The sequence below is a fragment of the Cynocephalus volans genome, chromosome 2 (assembly GCF_027409185.1).
Source record: "Cynocephalus volans isolate mCynVol1 chromosome 2, mCynVol1.pri, whole genome shotgun sequence".
Classification (NCBI taxonomy): Eukaryota; Metazoa; Chordata; class Mammalia; order Dermoptera; family Cynocephalidae; genus Cynocephalus; species Cynocephalus volans.
The window spans coordinates 123,728,183-123,748,830 of NC_084461.1; the positions used below are offsets into that span (position 1 = coordinate 123,728,183).

Sequence of the window (20,648 nt, forward strand, 5' to 3'; positions counted from 1 at the left end):
TTGCTTGATCTTCACAACATTCCTAAGACTGGACATTGTTATTATTGTCAACCCCATTTTAAAAGACTGAAGCTAAAATAGGTAAGTATCAGCCCAAGGTCAGCCAGCTAGTAGTATGTCAGCTTCAACTTGAATCCCTCACTTTTACCTGGACTTGTGTTCTTAAGTGCAACACTACCCTGAGCAAATGGATGAGACAATACCCACCCTCTTTACTTCTGTGGACGGTAACATCATCAGCTTTACTGAGATTCAGTCCTTCATCTATCCTGGGGGGTGATGGTAAGTATGTCTGCCTCACTAGGCTGGAGGGAGGATTAGGTGAGGTTAGCAGGCAGCTAGTGAAATGGGTAGTCAGACAGTTGGGGGTTCAAATTTTGGTTCTGCTATTTTTTTAGCTTTCTAACTTGGAACATGCTGTTTAATTTCTCTTACCTACAGTTTGCTCATCTGAAAAATGGAATAATAATAGTAGTTATTTTAAGTCTCTTGTGATGATTAAATCAGGTCATGTGTATAAAGCAGAATAATGTGAGGCACATAGTAGGTGCTCACTCAATGACAGCTGTTATTATGAACAAATGTTTTCCTTCTTTCTTCCTTTCAAGTTGGAACTTGAGTAAAATGCTGCTTTATCATAGGCTAGCTGACCTCAGAGATGAAGTGGTCCCTGCTGGGAGATGGCCAGGCATTATTGAGATGGTAGATCTGCAAGGCCAGAGTTTTGGAAACCTCAGCCCAAGAAAGCAACCCTGGATCAGAACTAAAAGAGAAGCCTGTGGTCCCGGGGGAGAGGATTCAGCTGCCTTCTCCTTCCTCTCTGACCAGGGGAAGTGAGTCCTAAGCAGCCCCAGAGCTCTGCTGGGTTGGGGAGAAATTTAAAGGAGGGAGCCTCCACTGAGGGTACTTCTAGCATCAGAATCAAGAGTCACCCAAACTTGGAAGGTCAGGATGAGGAGTCATTGCTCCTTACCCCAAGCTAGCTTCTCTCACCTGATTCAAGCCAGTTGATCAGGCAGTTTGGGGGCTGAGGCTGGATTAGAACTAGGGCCTGTCATTTGACGTCCCTTACACCTCATGCTGGCCGGGGGCACCTGGAGGTGGTGTGCTTCATGCACACACCCAACAGGCTCTGATGTCTGATTGTCTGGGGCCAGAGTCCATTTGAATAGGATGAAAAATAGGAATGGATAGAAATGGGAAAAGGATCTTTTTTTGCTGGGGGTGCTGGGGGAGAGGGTGGGTCAGGAACTCCTGTCATCCCCAGAGGATATCAAGGAAGGGATATTTATAATGTGCTGAATTCCAAGCCATTCGTCTCCATTTCTGGGCCCATTTCTGTAACTTTGAGTGATTAACATCTCCAGACCCAGGATTTGGCCCTTCAGTTATCCCCTAACAAGATGGCTGTCTGCCGGCAAGGAGAGGGCAAGTGATTCCTCCCTCCTCACGCAACTCATCTCCCTCTTCAGGCCTCAGATTCCTCATGTGAAAAATGAGGGGTTGAAACAATTGTCCTATATTCAAGGACTGGCCAGAGATGTCCATCATGAATTGTTTGCTGTTATGCTGCTGTCAAAAGGCTTGCTGAAACAATTCTATGACAATCGACAGTGCCTGATCTACAGGGCATGATAACTTTGCTCTCTACACTTCAGCTTCTTCATCTATAAGTGAGGAGAATAACAATCTACTTAGAAGGTTCTTGTGACAATTGAAGGAGATAGCATCTCTGAAGTGCTTGGCAAAATTAAACACTCTATATAAATAGATCAGTACCCTTGTTAACTTTTCTAGTGCTTAACCTTGGAATGAGGTCACTTCACAGTCTGTACCAGGAATGCATAAGTTTGGTTCTTCTTTGAAATGCGGTCACAGAGCTGCAATTGAACAATTTAACATTATCCATTTGCTCTTTTTTATAACGCAGGATTGGTCTAAGACAATGGTTTGCAAAGGGAGTGATACTGCCCCCTAGGGGATATTCTAGGAATTTTTGGAAGAGTTTTTGGTCGTCACTGGGGACTCTCCAGGCATTTGGGAAAAAAAGGAGCCAGGCCCACAAAATTATGAGTGTCCTCTAGGTACAGGGATCAAATTCTGGATCTTGATGTTATCAGCACCATGTTCTAACCAGCTGAGCTAACCGGCCAGCCCAATTATAATTACTTGGGCCTAGAACCATTTCTAATTTACACAAAAATATAAAAAGTTTTTGCACTGACTTTTCCAGGAAGGAAATTAGTGTGAATTGTTCATTTAGTTAGTATTTATGGCTGTCACATTCAAGGTAAATCTGTGTAAATGTAAGCAATGGGCTACTTCATTGAGATTTCTAGAGTAGTTGTGACTAAGCATTTGCATATTGAAATAATATTATTTTTTAAATCATTTTCTCTTTTATATTAATCAGGGTATTGAATTTTTAAATAGTAAATGTGCAAATAGGATATTATCTTGAACTTCATTTCAGGATAGTAAAGGGATGTTAACTACATATTTGTTACAGAAAAGAAATATTGATTCTGAAAAGGTTGAGAACAACTGACGTAAGAGATATATGAAAAGCCTTTCTGAATCCTTTGTGAAAGTGCTGCTCTAGATACTATTACATATAAGGTCCCACGTAACAAATTCCTCCTGTAGTGTGGTGTTGGCTGTCATTACTATCTCATATAGGTACTTCCTTTTATTAAATAATAACAGATGTGGAACTCATATGTTCCCTTTTCATCTCTATTGCCAGGAAGCTCACAGTTAAATTTTGGTGCTCAGTTGCAGTGGTTATCCCTAGCCCAGCATTTTGATAATTTCTTTCTTCTCCAATTTGATTTCATTATGATGCTCTTTAATCATTCTTTAGATACTTATTTGTGTCTATGTCTTTTGCTGTAAACCACCTTTAAATCTGTTACGGTTTAAGGGACAAGCCCATGGCTCACTTGGGAGAGTGTGATGCTGATAACACCAAGGTCATGGGTTTGGATCCCTATAAAGGGATGGCTGGTTAGCTCACTTAGGAGAGCGTGGTGCTGACAACACCAAGTCAAGGGTTAAGATCCCCTTACTGGTCATATTTTTTAAAAAAATAATAATAAAATAAATAAATAAATCTGTTACGGTTTGAATGTATCTCCCAAAAATCATGTGTTGGAAACTTAATCCCCGATGCAACAGTGTTGGGAAGTGGGGCTTAATGGGAGGTGTTTAGGACATTAGGACTCCACCCTCACGAATGGATTAATACTGATTATAAAAGGGCTTATGGCTGTGAGTTTGATATCTTACTCTTGCTTGCTCTTGTCCTCTCTTGCCCTTCCACCTTCCACCATGGGATGACACAGTAAGAAGGCCCTCAACAGATGCAAGCACCATGATATTGGACAGTCTCCAAAACTGGAGAAATAAATTTCTTTTCTTTATAAATTACCCAGTCTTTGGTATTCTGTTATAGCAACACAGACTAAGACATAATCTTTTCCAAAGGCAGAGGGAGCCTAAATAATGAATGTGAAACACATATCATGTACCTGCAATTTTCTTTCCAACATCTTTTGAATCTTGAAGTCTAGGTCACAGGGGCCTGGAAAGCCTGAGTTAGAGAAGTTTATGGTGGGCTCAGATGGTCTTGTTCTGCAGACTCTATCTCTCTGATACCCCGTCTTCTTTCCATTCAAAGGCCTTCGCCTTTGTGAAGGGGTGTGGGCATTGTGAGGAGCGGAAGCAAGTTCCAGCTATCAGAGTCCACTCTAAGTCTTGGCAGGATCTTGGTGGTCTAGGGTCAAGATGGGAAGGCATCCCAGCTCTGGGGTCAGGGAGTCCAAAGCTCAAAGTGGAAAGACTCTCCCTCCACACACACCTCCCTACCATGTTGTCTGCATCGCTCAGAGCAGAAGCTCTGAAGCTCAGGCTGAGGCATCAGACTGACCCCTTTTTGAATCCTGGGTCTACCAACTCCTAGCTCTGTTTTGGGCAAGATACCTTTCTGAGCTTCAATTTCTTCATTCAGAAGTGAGAATGATGCCTACCTAAAAGCGCTCAGTACCTGGCAGTTGCTGGTCATCCCAGTCTACCCTGGATTGGTATTACTCATGCACCTGTCTGCCTCCCCCAGTGTGAGCTCCTGCAGGCAAGAGTGTGCATTAAACTTCAGCTCCTTGCTCATAAGCTCAGTGGCTATGGCAAATTGTTTAACATTTCTGAGCCTCAATGTTCTTACTAGTAAAGTGAGGATATTGAAATCTATTTCAATTTTTTGGTGTGAGTAAAATTATTAACAGGTGGTTATTTTGGGGTAAGAGCATGAGTACATGGAAATAAACTGTTTTTGCTCTTTTCTCACACCTCAACAATCAACACAGAAGACTTCTGTAGCCAAAAGTGTGGTGGTTTTTCCCCACGCATCAAGCAAGAAATCAATTCTGCAGCAGACACGTAACTCAATTCAATTCTGACACTATCTACCTGGAGATAGCTTCAGATCCCACAGTTTGAGGGTTTGGTCAGACATCCCCCCACTTCCAAGGCCAATTAGAAGCCCCCAGATTGTTTTACCTGCACTTCTGAAGAAATGGTTATAAATTGGGGTTCCCATGATCCCCTTAATGGGTTCAATTAAATTGCTAGAGCAGCTCACAGAACTCAGGGAAACGCTTACTTACATTTACCTATTTATTATAAAGTATATTACAAAGAATGCAGATGAAGAGATGCATAGGGTTAGGTATGGAGGAAGTGCAAGGTGCTTCCATGTCCTACACAGGAGTGCTACCCTTCAGGAACCTCCATGTGTTCAGCTATCTGCTATCTGGAAACTTTCCGAACTCTGTCCTTTTGGGTTTTTATGGAAGCAGCATTTCATAGCCATGATTGATTAAATCACTGCCTATTGGTGAACAACCTAACCTTTAGTCCCTCTTCCCTCCTTGGAGGGTGGGGGTTAGGGCTGAAAGTCCCAACCCTCTAGTGCTTCCTTAGTCTTTCCAGTGACCAGCTGCCATGCAGAAGCTACCTGGGGCTGCCAGCCACCAGTCAACTCATTAGCATACAAAAAGACACATCACTTTGAAGATTACAAGGATTTCAGGAGGTAGATGCCAGGTAAAAGGGATAAAAACCAAATATATATTTCCCAATATCACAGGGCATTATTAAAATTTTTATTTTATTTTTACTCTCATGAGCATTTTCTGTTTTTCTCCCCTGTAACAAGCATGCTTTATTTATGTATTTTAAGTAACTTTTCAAAACATGCTTTTTTAAAAAAAAACACCTTAAATTTATTGAGCACTCACTACATTTTATGCATTGCTCTAAGCACTTTACATATAATATCTCTAATTCTCACAACAGTCCTCTGAGGAAAGTAGTATTATCACACCCATTTATAGATGAGAAAGCTCAGGTTTAAAGAGATTGAACTATTTGCCCAGCTTGTTGTAAGTAAATCTATACATGTGATAAATTTCATAAAACTATACACACACACACACACACACACACACACGCACACGCACACGCACACACACATGCATGTAGAAACTGGTGAAATCTGAGTAAGGTCTATAGTCCAATTAACAGTATTTTACCTATCTCATTTTTCTGGTTTTAATATTGTACTATTGGAATGAAAGATATTACCATTGGGGGAAGCTGGATGAAAGTTACCATCTGGAGACCTCACTGTATGTTTTCACAATTTCTTGTGAATCTATAATTAGACTCTCAAAATAGTTATATTAAAAAAAGTTAAATAAAAAGTTTTTTAAAATCTATGTTAAAAAAAAGTGTTGAAAGGATTACATGAGATAATGTGTCTAGCACAGTGATTAGATACAATTAGCATTTCAGTATCTGGTAGGTTCTCTCCTCCCCTCTCTGGGAGTGACTGTTTTCATAGTTATATAATAATAATAGCCTCCCTTTTTTGTGCTTACTAAGTACCAACCCTATTTTACATGCATTGTTTCATTTAATAAAGCCTATGAAGTAGGTACTTCTATTATTTCCCTTTTGCTCATAAGAAAACTCAGGTTCAGCAGAGATAAATCTCTTCTCCACTTGCTAGAAAGTGACCAAGCCAGGATTTATACCAGGCAGCCAGTTCCCGAGGCCACTCCTGCCCACTTAGGGTCTAGCTCACTGCACTGCATAAAGGTATGCTTTGAACCTTGGAAATCATCTACCCTAACTGTTTACACGTGAGAAAACTGAGTCTCAGAGAAGGGAAGGTCCTTGCTCCAGGTTACTCATTAAGTCTGTGACTGAGCCAGGAGGAAAACCCAGTCTTTGAACTCCCGGGCCAGGGATTTTTCCAGTACCCACACCCACGTAGCACACCTTCATTGGGCCCTGTTTGGGGAGATCACTGGGGTCCACAGGCAGACCTGAAGTTCCTACTCATCCCTCACCAGCCTGCCCAGCTCAGGGAAGCCAGGCCCAGAGGTGGAAGTGGGCCTGGGGAGGGTGGAGCCATGTTGGCCCACCACAGCAAGCAGCACTGGGAGCCAGGGTAACTGTGGCCACTGAAGGAGTAAAGGACAGAACTTCTGAACTTTGGCAGGAAGTTGAGGTGGGACATGAGGGTGTGTGTATGTGTGTGTGTGTGTGTAGGGGGGGTTATTCATGCCAAGTCCATGCTCCCATCCCCCTCAGGCTCCCTTGAGTCACTTGCCCCCAAGGTAGGGTCACATTCTTGAAGGAAGTGGTCACAGGGGTTCCCGGGCCCTTTCAGGCCCTAGGCCAGTTTCTATTACTCCTGGGACTGAAACCAACTCTCCCCTCAGAGTCAGCACTCTTCCCCATCTGGTAATATAGTGACTCTCTCCTCTAATTCATGGCCTGGGACCTCATTGGACCATACCTGAGGTTGGTGGGGAGGGCTGACCTGGGTCCCATTTCTCAGGGGATGGGTCCCCCGGTATCCAGTGTGGAAATCTGACCCACATTCAGATGAGCCTGACTGGCTCTCTCTTCCCCATCCTGTTGCTCTCCCCCAACACCCCATCCCTCCAGGCCAATCCGCGGTGGACCAGGACAAGGTTGAGGATCAGCACCGCCCCGCCGTTTCTCCATCTCGGAGGTCCGCTGGGGAAACAAACACAGCCACTTAGAGCTGTAAGGGCCCTATTAGGGAGCGGCCCTAGCGGTCAGGTTTGTGGAGAGCAGCGTCCTCGTGTGGCCCCCAGGAGAAGCGCGGCTTCTTCCTCAGCCCCTTTCTTTCTGTGCGCTCATTGAACAAGTATTTATTGAGAGCCACTACGTGCCAGGAGCTGCTCTAGTCGGTACGTTTCAGAGAGAGAGAAAGAGAGAGGGGGTGGGGGTGGGGGCTGGAGGGTGGTAGGGGCAGGCAATAAACGATAAACAGGTAAACAAACAAGGCAGTTGCTAGTAGTGATAACTGCCAGGAAGAAAATAAAAGAGAAATGTGATGGAGAGTGACCAAAGAGAGAAACTTAGGACAGGATGGAAAAGGAAGGTTTGCTTAATTTAAGTAGGTAACTTCTGAGATTGAGACCTGGATGACAGGGATCCAGTCATATGAGGATCTCGGGGAAAAGCTTTTTTTGTAGAGAAAACAGCTACTGCAAAGACCCACAGGCAAGAACAAGCATTGCATAACAGACTTAAAGCCAGTGTAGCCAGAAAGGAATGAGCAAAGGGGAAATAGTATGAGATATGGTCAGAGAGGTGTGCTGGAGCCAGACTATGGATCCTACAGGCCATGAAAGAAGTGCGATTTTTCTTCCATGAGTAATGGGAATGTATTGGGTGAGTACTGAGCAGAAGAGTAATGTGGCTCAATTACCTTTTTAAAAAACCTCTATGGGGCCGGCCCGTGGCTCACTTGGGAGAGTGTGGTGCTGATAACACCAAGGCCATGGGTTAGGATCCCATATAGGGATGGCTGGTTAGCTCACTGGGTGAGCGTGGTGCTGACAACACGAAGTCAAGAGTTAAGATCTCCTTGCCAGTCATCTTTAAAAATTAAAAATAAAAACCTCTATGGCTGCTGTGTGAAGGATGAACTTTGGGCAAGGAAAGAAGAGTAGAAGCAGGGGGATTATTGCAAGGGACTAGAAGGCTATTGAAGTAATTCAGGTGAGAAATGATGGTGGATCAGGATAGTAATGCTGGAGGTGGGGAGATGTGTTTGGATTCGGGGTATATTTTGAAGGTAGAATCAACAGAACTTGCTAAAGGATTATATTCTCCTTTGCCCATTTAGCTCCTTCACACACACACCTTAGTTGGCCATCCTCATTGTGGGCTGAGTTAGACTCCAGGGACACAGCTAAATTGAGAAGTTTCCAGGTGTTGTTAGGCAAAAGAATTTAAGACTCGGGTTTTGTGTTCTTCATGAACTGCCTCCGCTTTCCATCATTAGCCCATTTAACAGGCAGGGCCCCTACTTGCTGTCTCCCTTACCTGTCTAGCTTCCATCCACCCAGTTATTTATTAGGTCCCTGTTTGTCCAAATGGCTGTCTGTGGCTCCAGGGTGTGTTGGTGACACCTAAAACAGTCCTAGGTGTTTGGTGTTTGTATTTGATACATGCTAGGGGGCAGCATAATCTGGGGGTGTCAGCCCTCAGACCTAGGCCAGCCATTTATTCCTGCTCATTTACACAAAACACAGTGGGATCAGACTTGATCCCATAGCAAATACACACATACACTTTAGCTCCAGGTTGGGCATTTCTGAAGAAACCTTACAAACATTCTCAGGAAAGTGGGGGGTGGGAGAAGCAAGTAGAGGGGGAGGTGACCTAGTAGGCTCCAGAGTCAGCAGGCCTTGCTCTGTTTGTGTTGTGCTTGGGGTAGGGGTGGGGGGGTGGAGGGGGCACGTCTGGTGTACATTATAAATGCAGCCAGCCAGAGGCCCCTGGCTTCAGAACTTAGGGCTGCACTGGTCTTGAGATTCTGTGCAAGCCTAATAAGATGAAGCCACCAGGCCAGGAGGAGTTCGAAGCCTCCAGTGCTCATGAAAATGTTCCTGAAGGGGAGCTGGACAATGGCCCTGGCCCTGGCCCCAGCCCTGATGACCCCTCAGACATAGACTGCAGGGAACTGGGGGTACCTAAGGACCCTCTGCTCTTCATTCAGCTCAATGAGCTGCTGGGCTGGCCCCAGGCACTGGAGTGGAGAGAGACAGGCAGGTGAGTGGACCCAGGCCAGTTCTATGGTGCTCTTCCCTTTCCCCAGCTGGGGCCTCCTCCATGTCCCCAGCTCCTCCTGTGGGGCACCTTTCCACCCCAAATCAGGATTTTCCTTTCTGAGTTCTCTTATTTCAGGGCCTTACCCTACATTCTGCTCAATCTCCTCTGCAGTCTGGTTTTGAGTTCCCTAAGACTTATGAGGGGTGGCTGCCTGGGGAGGGGCATACTCTGCACCACAGGGCCCAGAACACCACCATTGCCCTACCTTCCCTGTGTCCCTGCTTCTGGATGTGGAAGAGATGCCCCCCATAACATTGTCTACTCCCCTCCACCACAGGTGGGTGCTGTTTGAGGAGAAGCTGGAGGTGGGTGCAGGCCGGTGGAGTGCCCCCCATGTGCCCACGCTGGCACTGCCTAGCCTCAAGAAGCTCCGCAGCCTGCTGGCCGAGGGCCTTGTATTGCTGGACTGTCCAGCTCAGAGCCTCCTGGAGCTTGTGGGTAGGCTGGCAGCCTTTACAGGGAGAGCCTGGGTAGCCATGCCATTTCCTCAGGATTCCCCCCAAAGACTTGGATTATTCCAGAGCTCACCCCACCCCACCCTAGAGATTGTCTATCCCTGTCACAGGGTGAAGATGTAAAAACAGAGTGGAGGAGCAAGTTCATTAGCCCCTACCTTCCCTGAGACTCCCAGAAGGGAAAGGGGCCTAAGCCGAGGGAGAAGGGGAAGAGTATGGGAGCAGGGGCTCTCAGGGAGGGGTTTAAGCCCCACATCTGTTGTCCAGAGCAGGTGACCAGAGTGGAGTCTCTGAGCCCCGAGCTGAGAGGGCAGCTGCAGGCCTTGCTCCTGCAGAGACCCCAGCACCACATCCAGACCACAGGCAACAGGCCCTGTTGGGGTAAGAGGCCTCTCTCTGGGACCAGGACCAAGACCCTGGGGCGGGAGGGTCCCAGATCTTCTCTGTACCTTCCTGGGCCAGAAGTCACCTGGACTCGACTCAGACCTCAACCCAGGACTCATGGGCAAGAGGAAGCTGGTGGAAATGGTGGGGACAGAAGGTGGGCTGGTCCTAGAATCATAATAGTTAGAGGTCCGTGAAGGGATGTACTTGGTAGGCACTGTGCCAGTGCCAAGAGCTTTACACGCAGTATCTCATTTAATCTTCACAATCACCAAGTAAGTAGTACCACAATTATCCCCACTTTAGTGCTGAGGCTCAGAAGGGGGTGTTCCAGTTCCCACAGCTTGTCAGTGGTAAAGCTGCTCAAGGAGTCCTGGTGGATCCCCCCACAAAGCCTGTGCCTTTAATCACTGCATAATCCTGTTTTGTAGGATCTCCCCATTCAAGAAAGGCTTCTCATAGTGAGGAAGCCCTCCTGAAGGAACAGGTTTGTGGCCCTTCCTTGGGCAGGGCTGGCAGAGGCCTCAGGAATCAACATGGGCCCACCCTCCACTGGACCACCCATCAGTTGAGATCCTGCCCTCCCCAAATAACTTCTTATACTCTGTGTCTCTTTGAATCTCCACCCAGCATCAAAACCCCCTGAGACAGAAGCTGCCCCCAGGGGCCGAGGCAGGGGTTGTACTGGTGGGAGAGCTGGGCTTCCTGGCACAGCCACTGGGGGCCTTTGTGCAACTGCAGGATCCAGTGGTGCTGGGGCCCCTTACTGAGGTGCCCCTCCCCAGCAGGTGAATCAGGGGTGCTGGAGCCCAGAAGAAGGGCCTTTACTGGGGAGCGTATTGGGGGGTCTCTGGGTCCAGTTCTCTGAGGGTGTTGTGGGATGGTACTCAGAGGTCTGGGGAGGGAGTAGTGGTCAGGACTGCAGACTAGATGTGCACATGAGTATGTGTATGGGGGCTGATAGGGAGGTCAGAGCTGAGTGTCAGAGGCCACGGCTGCCCTATGGGAAAGCAGCCTCTGACCCTCTCAGAGGCCTGGTTCCTTCCTTAGGTTTTTCTGCCTCCTCCTGGGCCCCCCTACGCTGGGAAGGGGCTACCATGAGATGGGCCGGGCAGCAGCTGTCCTCCTCAGTGACCCGGTGAGCTGGGCACATGTGTGTCTGTGTGGACTCTGTGTGTAACTAAGTATAGCAGTGAGGCAGAGTGTAGCTTTGTGTCCATAACCCTGGGGACTGAAGTTTCTTTGTCTTCCAGCGTAGCCCCATTATTGGTCCAGTGCTGGCACATAGTAGGCACTCAATAGATGTGCACTGAATAAATGAATGAATGAATGAATACATGCATGCATGAGTGAATGCGTGAATGACTTGTCTGCCTGTGTGACTTGAGTGTGTCTAGTTTGGAAACTGTGAAAATGCATGTAAGAGTCCAGATTTACATTTACTGCCCATTCTGTGCCGCATTCCCAGCGATTCCAGTGGTCAGTCCGTCGGGCCAGCAACCTTCATGACCTTCTGGCAGCCCTGGATGCCTTCCTAGAGGAGGCAACAGTGCTCCCCCCAGGCAGGTGGGACCCAACAACCCGGATTCCCCCGCCCAAATGTATATCTTCTCAGCACAAAAGGTACTTGGGGGCTATCATCTCATATACATCCTTTCCCACAGGCCGTGGGGCGGGGCTTCAGGAAAAAGATAGGGACCTATGTTGGGTTTGGAGTCAGGCAGACTTAACTCTTAGTTCTGCTCCACCACTCTCTCGCTATGAGACCTGAACAAGTACCTTCTTCTGCCCGAGTCTGGCTTTCACAGGTCGCGATACGACCTGGATCTTCTTGATGCCCATCTCTCCGCGGTCAGAGCCGGGCCCCTAGCCGGCACAGACGTGAGCATTCGCCAGGGGGCAGATCACCACGCGCACCAAGCCAAGTCGCGGACTGGTTGGAGATCCTCAGCCAACCTGAGTTCCCCTTCTCCTTAGACTCTCCTCGCAACTGCGGGAGGCCAAGGGTCTCTCTGCCCCGCACCCGGCCCCAGCTGAGGACAGGCACCGCCATGGGCCGCGCGTGTCCAGCCCGGAGCTGCAGCGGACCGGCAGGTGAGGCGACCTGGGCGGGAGCAAAAGTTGAAAACCGGGTGGAGGGAGGAGTGACGGGCACAGAGGTGTGTGCTCACTGTGGAAGGGGCTCACCCGGTCACAGGGAAAGTAGCGGGGATGCGGGCGTGGAGGTGGGAACCTGGATCACTGACGACCCACGGGCGGGAGGCTGTTTGGGGGCTTTGTCCAGGACGTGCGTCGGAAGGCTTCGTGGTATCCTAGCGATTTCTCGGACGCCATGCACCCCCAGTGCTTCTCAGCCGTGCTCTACATTTATCTGGCCACCGTCACGAACGCCATCACTTTCGGGGGTCTGCTGGGAGACGCCACCGACGGTGCCCAGGTGGGTGGGGCTGTGTGAGACGGTCAGGCACAAGCTTTGCTGTCCCGCCAGTGGTGCCCTTCCCCTGGTACTATGGGTGGGCTGAGGAGATTCCCCGGAAGCTTGAGCTGTGGTGCTATGGACTCCAGGGTCCTGTGCTGAGCCCCTATCTGCTTTCAGGGAGTGCTGGAAAGTTTCCTGGGCACTGCGGTGGCTGGAGCTGCCTTCTGCCTGATGGCAGGTCAGCCCCTCACCATCCTTAGCAGCACCGGGCCTGTGCTGGTCTTTGAACGCCTGCTCTTCTCTTTCAGCAGGTAGGAGAACTCCCCTACATCCTCAGCCTGCTACTGGCTGGGTCAGTAGGAAGGGGTGGAACCTGTCTGTTTGGCTGGAGGTGCACCTGACCTGGGTTAGATGGGGAGCAGACAGACCTGTCAAGCTCTGCCTGTCTCTCACTCCTACAGAGACCACAGGCTGGATTACCTACCCTTCCGTCTATGGGTAGGCATCTGGGTGGCCACCTTCTGCCTGGTGCTGGTGGCCACAGAGGCCAGTGTGCTGGTGCGCTACTTCACCCGCTTCACTGAGGAAGGCTTCTGTGCTCTCATCAGCCTCATCTTCATCTACGATGCTGTGGGCAAAATGCTGAATGTGACCCGTGCCTATCCCATCCAGAGGCCTGGGTCACCTGCCTATGGCTGCCTCTGCCAATACCCAGGTCCAGGAGGTGGGTGAGAGAAATAGGGACCTTGGCCAGATGAGGAATGATGCAGGATGGGGAAGAGTTGTACCCTTACTGGCCCCCCTAGTTAAGTTCAGCAAAATGCTGAGTATTTACTCACCCAATAACCAGCAGTACTCTTCCCCACTCTGGTTCTAAATCAACTGAGAAATCAGACAACAGACGTCCTAATATCATCTTTTTTGCTGACAACACTGACTGAAGAACATGGGTTATATCTATATGTGAATGGACTTCCTAACAATGAAGCCAAAATTAGACTAACCCACCCAGTCATGGCAGCACTGGACAGGGACTATCTCGCCCCAGAGGAGCAGAGCTAAATACAGGCACCAAGCAGGCAGCTTACTCCCAAGAGAAGGGAGAGGAAGGAGCAGGGCCAGGCATGCCCAGCTTCATCTCCCAAACTCACCAATCAAATAAACCACTGCTCTTTCCTTGGGTGAGAGTGATCATCTGGGTAGAGAGAGGCTTGGAGTATTACACTTGCATATATCCCTCCACGTGGAAGACAGCACCAGGGTTGGGGAAGAAGTGTCCCCTCTAACGTGTGCCATACTCTGTGCTGGCCCTGGTGGAAACACACAGATTTATGTGCTCATCCATTTAGCCAGCGTTTGCTGAGCATCTGCCATGGCCAGGCCCTGTGCTCAGCATCAGGGTACAGATGGGTAGAGAATTTGAAGGGATGACGGCATGAAGCCATGTCCTGAGGAGTACATGCTTGGTAGCTATGGAGTCAGCAGACACATGAGTCAGAACTAAGGACTCTCTGGTTCAGCTGGACCCATTAAATTAGAATCCTGTGGGGCTGGAGATACACCAAAATTCTTCTCTGCTTCCTAGGAAATGAATCTCAATGGACAAGGACAAGACCAAAAGACAGAGATGACATCTTAAGCATGGTGAGGGCCTGCTCCTAGGAGGACCTGGGACAAAAAGGGTGGAGGCCAAAGTAGTCAGTGGTTCTAGCTCTTCCCAACCCATAAGCTAGGGAAACACTCATAGATCACTGAGGCTCGGCCATTTCCTACAGCTAGAGACCTCCCATCCTGTGCCCTTGGTGTCTCTTTGGGTCTCTGTTCCCTTGAGGTGGGTCTAGGAAAGCAGGATGTTTACTCTGATGCCCATAACCCCATCTCTGACCATCTGTCCATACAGGACCTAGGCCTAGTCAATGTATCCTTGCTGCCTCCACCTGAGTGTGCCCAGCGGGGAGGTCACCCTCGTGGCCCTGGCTGTCATACAGTCCCAGATATCGCCTTCTTCTCCCTCCTCCTTTTCCTTACTTCCTTCCTCTTTGCCATGGCCCTAAAGCATGTAAAGACCAGCCACTTCTTTCCCTCTGTGGTGAGTGTCAGTTTTCTTTCTTTGAGAGAGGTCTGGTTCTTGGCCTTGGGTTCTACCTGCAAATGGGAAAGGGTGTGGAAGGAGGGGGATGGCAAGCCCCAACCTTACTGATTGTCCACTGTGTGGCCAGGTGCGCAAAGTGCTCAGCGACTTCTCCTCAGTCCTGGCCATCCTGCTGGGCTGTGGCCTCGATGCCTTCCTGGGTCTAGCCACACCAAAGCTCATGGTGCCCAGAGAGTTCAAGGTGAGAGCTGGAGGATTGCAGGGGTGGGGCAGAGGGCAGAGGGGAAAGCAGGGCCAGTAGACCCTGGAGGAGGAAGACACCACACTTCTACTCCTCTAAGCGTCTATCCTCACTCATAAAATAGAAATAGTAATAATAATAGCCTCACAGAGTTGCCATGAGGATTAATAGTTGCCTCACAGAGTTGCCATGGGGTATTGGAGCAGACACATCAGTGAGTGCAGAATACATGGTAGCTATTATTATAGGGTAGGGGTTAAGAGGATGGGTCTGGTCAGCCAGCCCTAGGTTTGATTTCCAGTTTTACCACTTCCCTGCTGTGTATTAGGCAAGTTAATGCACATTTCTGAGTCTCAATTTCTTCATCTATAAAATAGAAATAATGAATAACAATAGTTCCTACCCTGTACATTGTTTTGATGTTTACAGAAGATCATAGTGTAAAGCACTTAAAACAAGTGCCTGTCACATACTAAGTTCTCAATAAATGTTAGCCATTGTTGTCATGGGTTCTCTCTACCCTTGCCATGGTGCTGCCCACTCCATTACCTCCCACTCTCTTCTTTGCACCCCTTATTGCCTGCTCTGATTCCATAAAGCTGGAACTCCCTCCCCAGGGCATGACAGTATGCAGGACAAGGCTTAGCACTGACTCCTAAACTTTTCCTGTGCATTTGGAGACCTCCCCTCCAGCTTCCCCCAGAACAGAAGAGCGGAGGGGGCTCCAACTGGGGCAACCTTAGGGGCTTAGAACCCAAGGCTGAAACTGGGGCCCCCTCCCCTACACAGATGCTTATAATCAGAGCAGACACAGACACACCCAGCCCTGCCCCTGCCTCAAATCAAGGCAGATCTGAGTCTGAGTTGCCCCACCCTGGATGTGAGGAGGGGGGTGCCTAGGAAGGAGGGCTCTGTATACCAAGAGGTGTGGGTAGTCCTCATCCACCACCTCCTCCTCTTCCAGGGAGGCAGGGACCCTGAGAACCAAAGTCCAGAATGCCTGGCTCCAGCCCAACCCCAGGCTGGTCCCCCTCCTGCCCCCTTTTAAGGCACTGGGATGCTTTAAACCAGCTGTGTGCACACACACACACAGACACACACATACAGAGCTCCCTAGCATCCAGTGTCTTGGGAGAGGTGAGTTGTGGAAGAATGCCAAAGCTGGGATGTGCAAGTGAGATACCCTTGAGAGACCCTCTCCAACCTGTCCATGAATGTCCTCCTAGCCTACACTCCCTGGGCGTGGCTGGCTGGTGTCACCTTTTGGAGCCAACCCCTGGTGGTTGAGTGTAGCAGCTGCCCTGCCTGCTCTGTTGCTGTCTATCCTCATCTTCATGGACCAGCAGATCACAGCAGTCATCCTCAACCGTGCAGAATATAGACTGCGGGTAAGGCCTACTGGATAAGGCCCTGAGCCAAAAAACAGAAGCTCCAGGGTGGGGTCCATGTTCTCCCTCTCCCACCTGAGAATACAGAGGGCCCAGGCCTGGGCTACCTTTAACCTCATTGCCCCTACCACTACCTGCAGAAGGGAGCTGGCTTCCACCTGGACCTCTTCTGTGTGGCTGTGCTGATGCTGCTCACATCAGTGCTTGGGCTGCCCTGGTATGTCTCAGCCACTGTTATCTCCCTGGCCCATATGGACAGTCTTCGTAGAGAGAGCAGAGCCTGTGCCCCTGGGCAGCCACCCAGCTTCCTAGGCATCAGGTGAGGCCAGTATTCAGGAGGCTGGAGTGAGAGGTGGGCAGCAATGTGGGATAGTGGGATGCACAGCAGAGTTATTTGGGGAGCTTAAATTCTATGAGCACTGAAGTGGGATGAATGGGTGAGTTCTGGGCTCTGAGACAGTTGAGTCGGATCTTTCCCTCTCCTCCTTCAGCTCTGGGACTGGGAGGGGCCTCAAGAGGAGCATTATCAATGCAAGGATGGAGGTGGCCTGGGCTGAAGTGGAAGGTGATGTGCCACCTAATAATCCCCACTCGGTGTAGAAGCACATCACTGATGTCACAGAAGAATCTATTACAAAAACAATTGTGTAACAGTTGGAGACACAATCTAACTGTCTAAAGTATATGAAATCAACCTGGTAAATTGTGAAATGTAAGTCTTTATGGCAGGGTAAAAATTGCTAATTTTTCATCAAAATAAAAAATAAAAACAAAGAGCAACTATAAACTTGAACCGACGAAGAGGTCTGGGACTCTCATGTTGAAGTGCTCTGCCCCTTCCTCTTCACCGATTTTTCAAACTAAGCTAAGGGACCCTCCCTCCAGGTAACCTGTGGGTTGGGGGATTTCTCTAGTTTCCTCCTGCTACTAGGGTATGTAATGGTATCTGGCCAGGGTCTTCAGCCTGGGCACCCCTGGGGCTCTCCCAGACCCGAGCTAACTTCTCCCACAGGGAGCAGAGGCTGACGGGCCTGGTGGTGTTCATCCTTACAGGAGTCTCCGTCTTCCTGGCACCTGTGCTGAAGGTACCTTCATTAGATGGACCAAGGTCAGGGTCAGTGCAGAAATAATAATGAGTATACCAAGAACTGGCACTGGTTGAAAACTTACTTTGTGCCAGGTGCTGTGTTAGTTTTCTCAATACATGGTCTCATTTAATCCTCACATTAACCCTGAGAGACATATGCATTTTACAAATAAGGAAACTGAAGGTTAAAGAGATGAAGTAATTTGCAAGAGCCCCACAAGACAGCCAATTTCTCAGATCTGTCTGAGAACCCAAACTCTTATCCAGTGGGCTTTCTACCCCGTGGAGTAGGGTGTGGGCATACCACCACCATCCCCTAGCATCCGTCCTCTACCCTTGTTCCAGCTTTCCAACAAGTCTGAGAGTAAGAGTATGATCATCACAGCCCAGAAAAACTTGGAGGCAAGAAACCATCACTTCTCCCTCACCAGAGGTTTATAGAACATGTGCTGTGTGCAAAACTCTGCTAGGCACCCAGGAGAAGTGCAGGAAAGGGAGTATTGAAAAAGAAGATGGAATAAAGCCCCTACCAGCAACACACACATGAACAAAATTTAAGTAAAAAGTAATAGCAGAAAGGTTCAACGAGCTGAGAAAGCAAAGCAGTCAAGGGGGGTGTGGAGAATGTCAGAGGAGAGTCACTGGCAAGATGACAAGAGATTAGGAGAGGGCAAGGTCATGGAGACTAGGTGAGAGTTGTAGAAAGAGCCAGATAGACCGGATCAGCCACTGACTGACTAGGCGACTCTCATTCAGCAGATATTTACAGAGCATTGACTATATGCCAAACATTGTTCCAGTACTGGGGATATAGTGGTGCCAAAAAAGATCATGTCTCTGTCCTTGCAGTCTGGTGAGAGAAGACAGATTTTTAAAAATTTAAACAAGAAAATATGATCGTTTCAGATAGTGAAAATAAGTTTTCTGTGAAAAACAAAAAAAGGTAAGGTGACTAGGAGTGGTGGGGGCTACTTTAGATTGAGTGGCCTTTCTGGGGTGTCATGAGATGAGGCATGAGTAGTGAGAAGAAACTGGCTATGTGAAAGTCTGGGGAAAGAGCATTTTGGGTGAAGGTAATAGGAAAGCAAAAGGCCTTGAAGTGGGCCAGGAACAAACTTAGGTATATTGAGGGAAGGAAAGGAGGCCAGTATACTAGGAGCATAAGAGAACAGGCAGAAATGTGTTAGATAAGATTGGAGAGGCAGGCCAGGTAATGGGCAAGGTACACAGTCTCTCTGAAGTTCAATTTCCCCATCTGTAAAATGGAGATGATAATAAATTTACCTCATCTGACTGATGTGATGATTCTATGAGATCAAGCATCTAAAATGTGAAAGGAAAGGACATGCCTAGGTAGGGTTGGATGCTAGACACTAGAAGCTGGGGTTAGAGCACAAAGGGGGGCATCTGGGCAGCTGGCAGAGGTAAACTCCTTTGCCAGATCTTCACTTCTTTCTACCAGTTCATCCCAATGCCTGTGCTCTACGGCATCTTCCTGTACATGGGGGTGGCCGCACTTAGCAGCATCCAGGTGAGACCATTAAAATCACTTAGCAAACCCACTCCTCTTTTTTTTTTTTTTCTGCTGGCACCTCTTTCTTACACTTGCCAATTCCCCTCCAATCCTATTTTTCTGCTTCTTCTGGGCACAGGGACTGTGCTGCCATGCTCTGGATAGGGAGGGGGCCAAGGGAGCTTTCTGCTGCTCCCCCATGCTGGCTAGGTGACACTCTCCAGGATACCTGAGTGCCCTGCTTTCCCTTCCTTTTGTTCCCTCAGTTCATGAACAGAGTGCAGCTATTGTTGATGCCCCCCAAATACCAGCCAGATCTGCTGCTCTTGAGGCATGTACCTCTGAGCAGGGTCCACCTCTTCACAGCCATCCAGCTTGTCTGCCTGGGTCTGCTTTGGATAATCAAGTCTACCCCTGCAGCCATCATCTTCCCCCTCATGGTGACTTGGGGCAGGGTTGGGCAGTGTCCGGGGGGGGGTCCTGTGAGACTTTGAGCCTGGGAGGGTTGCCAAGGTCCCCACAAGAGGAAGAATCTCTCCTCTCTCACTTGCCCTGACTCTGCTTGGCTGGGAATCCTATGACAAAGAAAGAATTCCAGAGGGATATCTACAGATGGGCTAGTCCTGGGATACCTGATTCATCTCCTTTCCCAACCTCTGTGGGCTGATCAACCACAGGTAGGAACATAAAACCCAGAAGAAAACTGAGGTCCTGGGAGAAGTAATGCTGACACTTTTGTTACTCAGTGAGTTGATAACACAGGTGGCTTCTAGCCTTGTTCTTACTCACTGAGGAATTTAAGAGCCATGGGCTTTGCAATAGGACCAATCTGGTTACATCTCAGTTGTGTGACCTCTGAAAAGTAATCTCTCACAGCCTCAGTTTTCTTCTCTGTACAATGGGAATAATTATCTTATCTATCTCATAAGAATGTGTTGCCATTCGGTGAAATGATCCACAATGCCTAGCACATAGGAAGTGCTCAATACGTGTTACTATTGTTAATGTTCCTGCTGCTGTTGCTGACAGCTCTGGGCTGTTTCTATTCCTGCAGTTGCTGGGCCTGGTGGGGGTCCGAAAGGCACTGGAGTGGGTCTTCTCACCACAAGAACTCCTCTGGCTGGATGAACAGATGCCAGAGAAGGAGAGGAGCATCCCTGAGAAGGGGCTGGAGCCAGAGTACTCATTCACTGGAAGTGACAGGGAAGATGTGAGTTCCAGGCTGAGTCCTCTCAGGGGAATGGGGCAAGGGTTGGGAGAGTGCTCTTGTCCAGGAGTTGTCCCTAAAGCCTCATATCTCTGTTAAGCCTGAAGATCTGATTAACAATCACTCCCCTTAACCCTGTATTTACATAGGCATACTGAAGGGGTTAAGAAAATCTTTCTTCACAGGATGGGGGCCCTGGCTTATGAGCCTGGGAGGGGGTAGGGGAGGTGGTGGAAAGTACTGGAGATACAGCTCCAGTAAGCTGTATTTCTCAACCTTGATCTTTGTTTTGTCTCACAGTGAGTTTATATCCTGTCACTGGGTCCCTTCTTCTATGCTTGTCTGTCTCTTTCTTGATTCCCACTCATCTTGGAATCTCTCTTCCACAGTCAGAGCCGATGTATCAGCCAAAGGCTCCGGAAATCAACATCTCTGTGAATTAGCTGGGAGTAGAGACCCCAAGAAACTGAGCATGAGGTGAGGGTGTGAGGGAAGTGCTCCTGGTACTGAGCATGGGGAGGTGTGGGCTCAGATCTTGGAAACCTCCAGTGTGCTGACCAACCCTGTTTTCGATTCATACTTTGGTCCCTCATGAACCCTAGAGTAGGGGAGAGGGTAAAAGTTCCCTCCATGGGAAAGAATGAAC

The 20,648-nt window shown here is 48.7% G+C and overlaps 1 protein-coding gene across 3 annotated transcripts; it reads left to right on the forward strand.

Annotated features, from left to right (window-relative positions):
* The first annotated feature begins 8,938 nt into the window (after positions 1 to 8,938).
* On the forward strand, positions 8,939 to 20,445 carry SLC4A9 (solute carrier family 4 member 9). Of its 3 annotated transcripts, none has more exons than XM_063085848.1 (21): positions 8,939 to 9,156; positions 9,494 to 9,654; positions 9,939 to 10,052; positions 10,487 to 10,542; positions 10,686 to 10,843; positions 11,106 to 11,193; positions 11,524 to 11,678; positions 12,033 to 12,149; positions 12,318 to 12,492; positions 12,652 to 12,785; positions 12,936 to 13,198; positions 14,060 to 14,118; positions 14,375 to 14,563; positions 14,694 to 14,807; positions 16,034 to 16,195; positions 16,336 to 16,514; positions 17,208 to 17,280; positions 18,745 to 18,813; positions 19,062 to 19,235; positions 19,850 to 20,005; positions 20,392 to 20,445. In XM_063085848.1, the coding sequence occupies exons 1-21, from the start codon at positions 8,939 to 8,941 to the stop codon at positions 20,443 to 20,445; spliced, it is 2,868 nt and encodes a 955-aa protein (XP_062941918.1). The 3 variants fall into 3 exon arrangements, with proteins under 3 accessions (XP_062941918.1, XP_062941919.1, XP_062941920.1); XM_063085849.1 differs by having other exon boundaries at positions 12,033 to 12,145; positions 12,347 to 12,492; XM_063085850.1 differs by lacking the exon at positions 14,375 to 14,563.
* Positions 20,446 to 20,648: the final 203 nt, after the last annotated feature.

Coding starts and splice junctions, on each gene's coding strand:
- SLC4A9 (XM_063085848.1), top strand. CDS start 8,939: ATGAAGCCACCAGGCCAGGAGGAGTTCGAAGCCTCCAGTGCTCATGAA. Junction 10,053..10,486: donor AGGCAACAGGCCCTGTTGGG/GTAAGAGGCCTC, acceptor CCTGTTTTGTAG/GATCTCCCCATTCAAGAAAG. Junction 10,844..11,105: donor GAGGTGCCCCTCCCCAGCAG/GTGAATCAGGGG, acceptor TTCCTTCCTTAG/GTTTTTCTGCCTCCTCCTGG.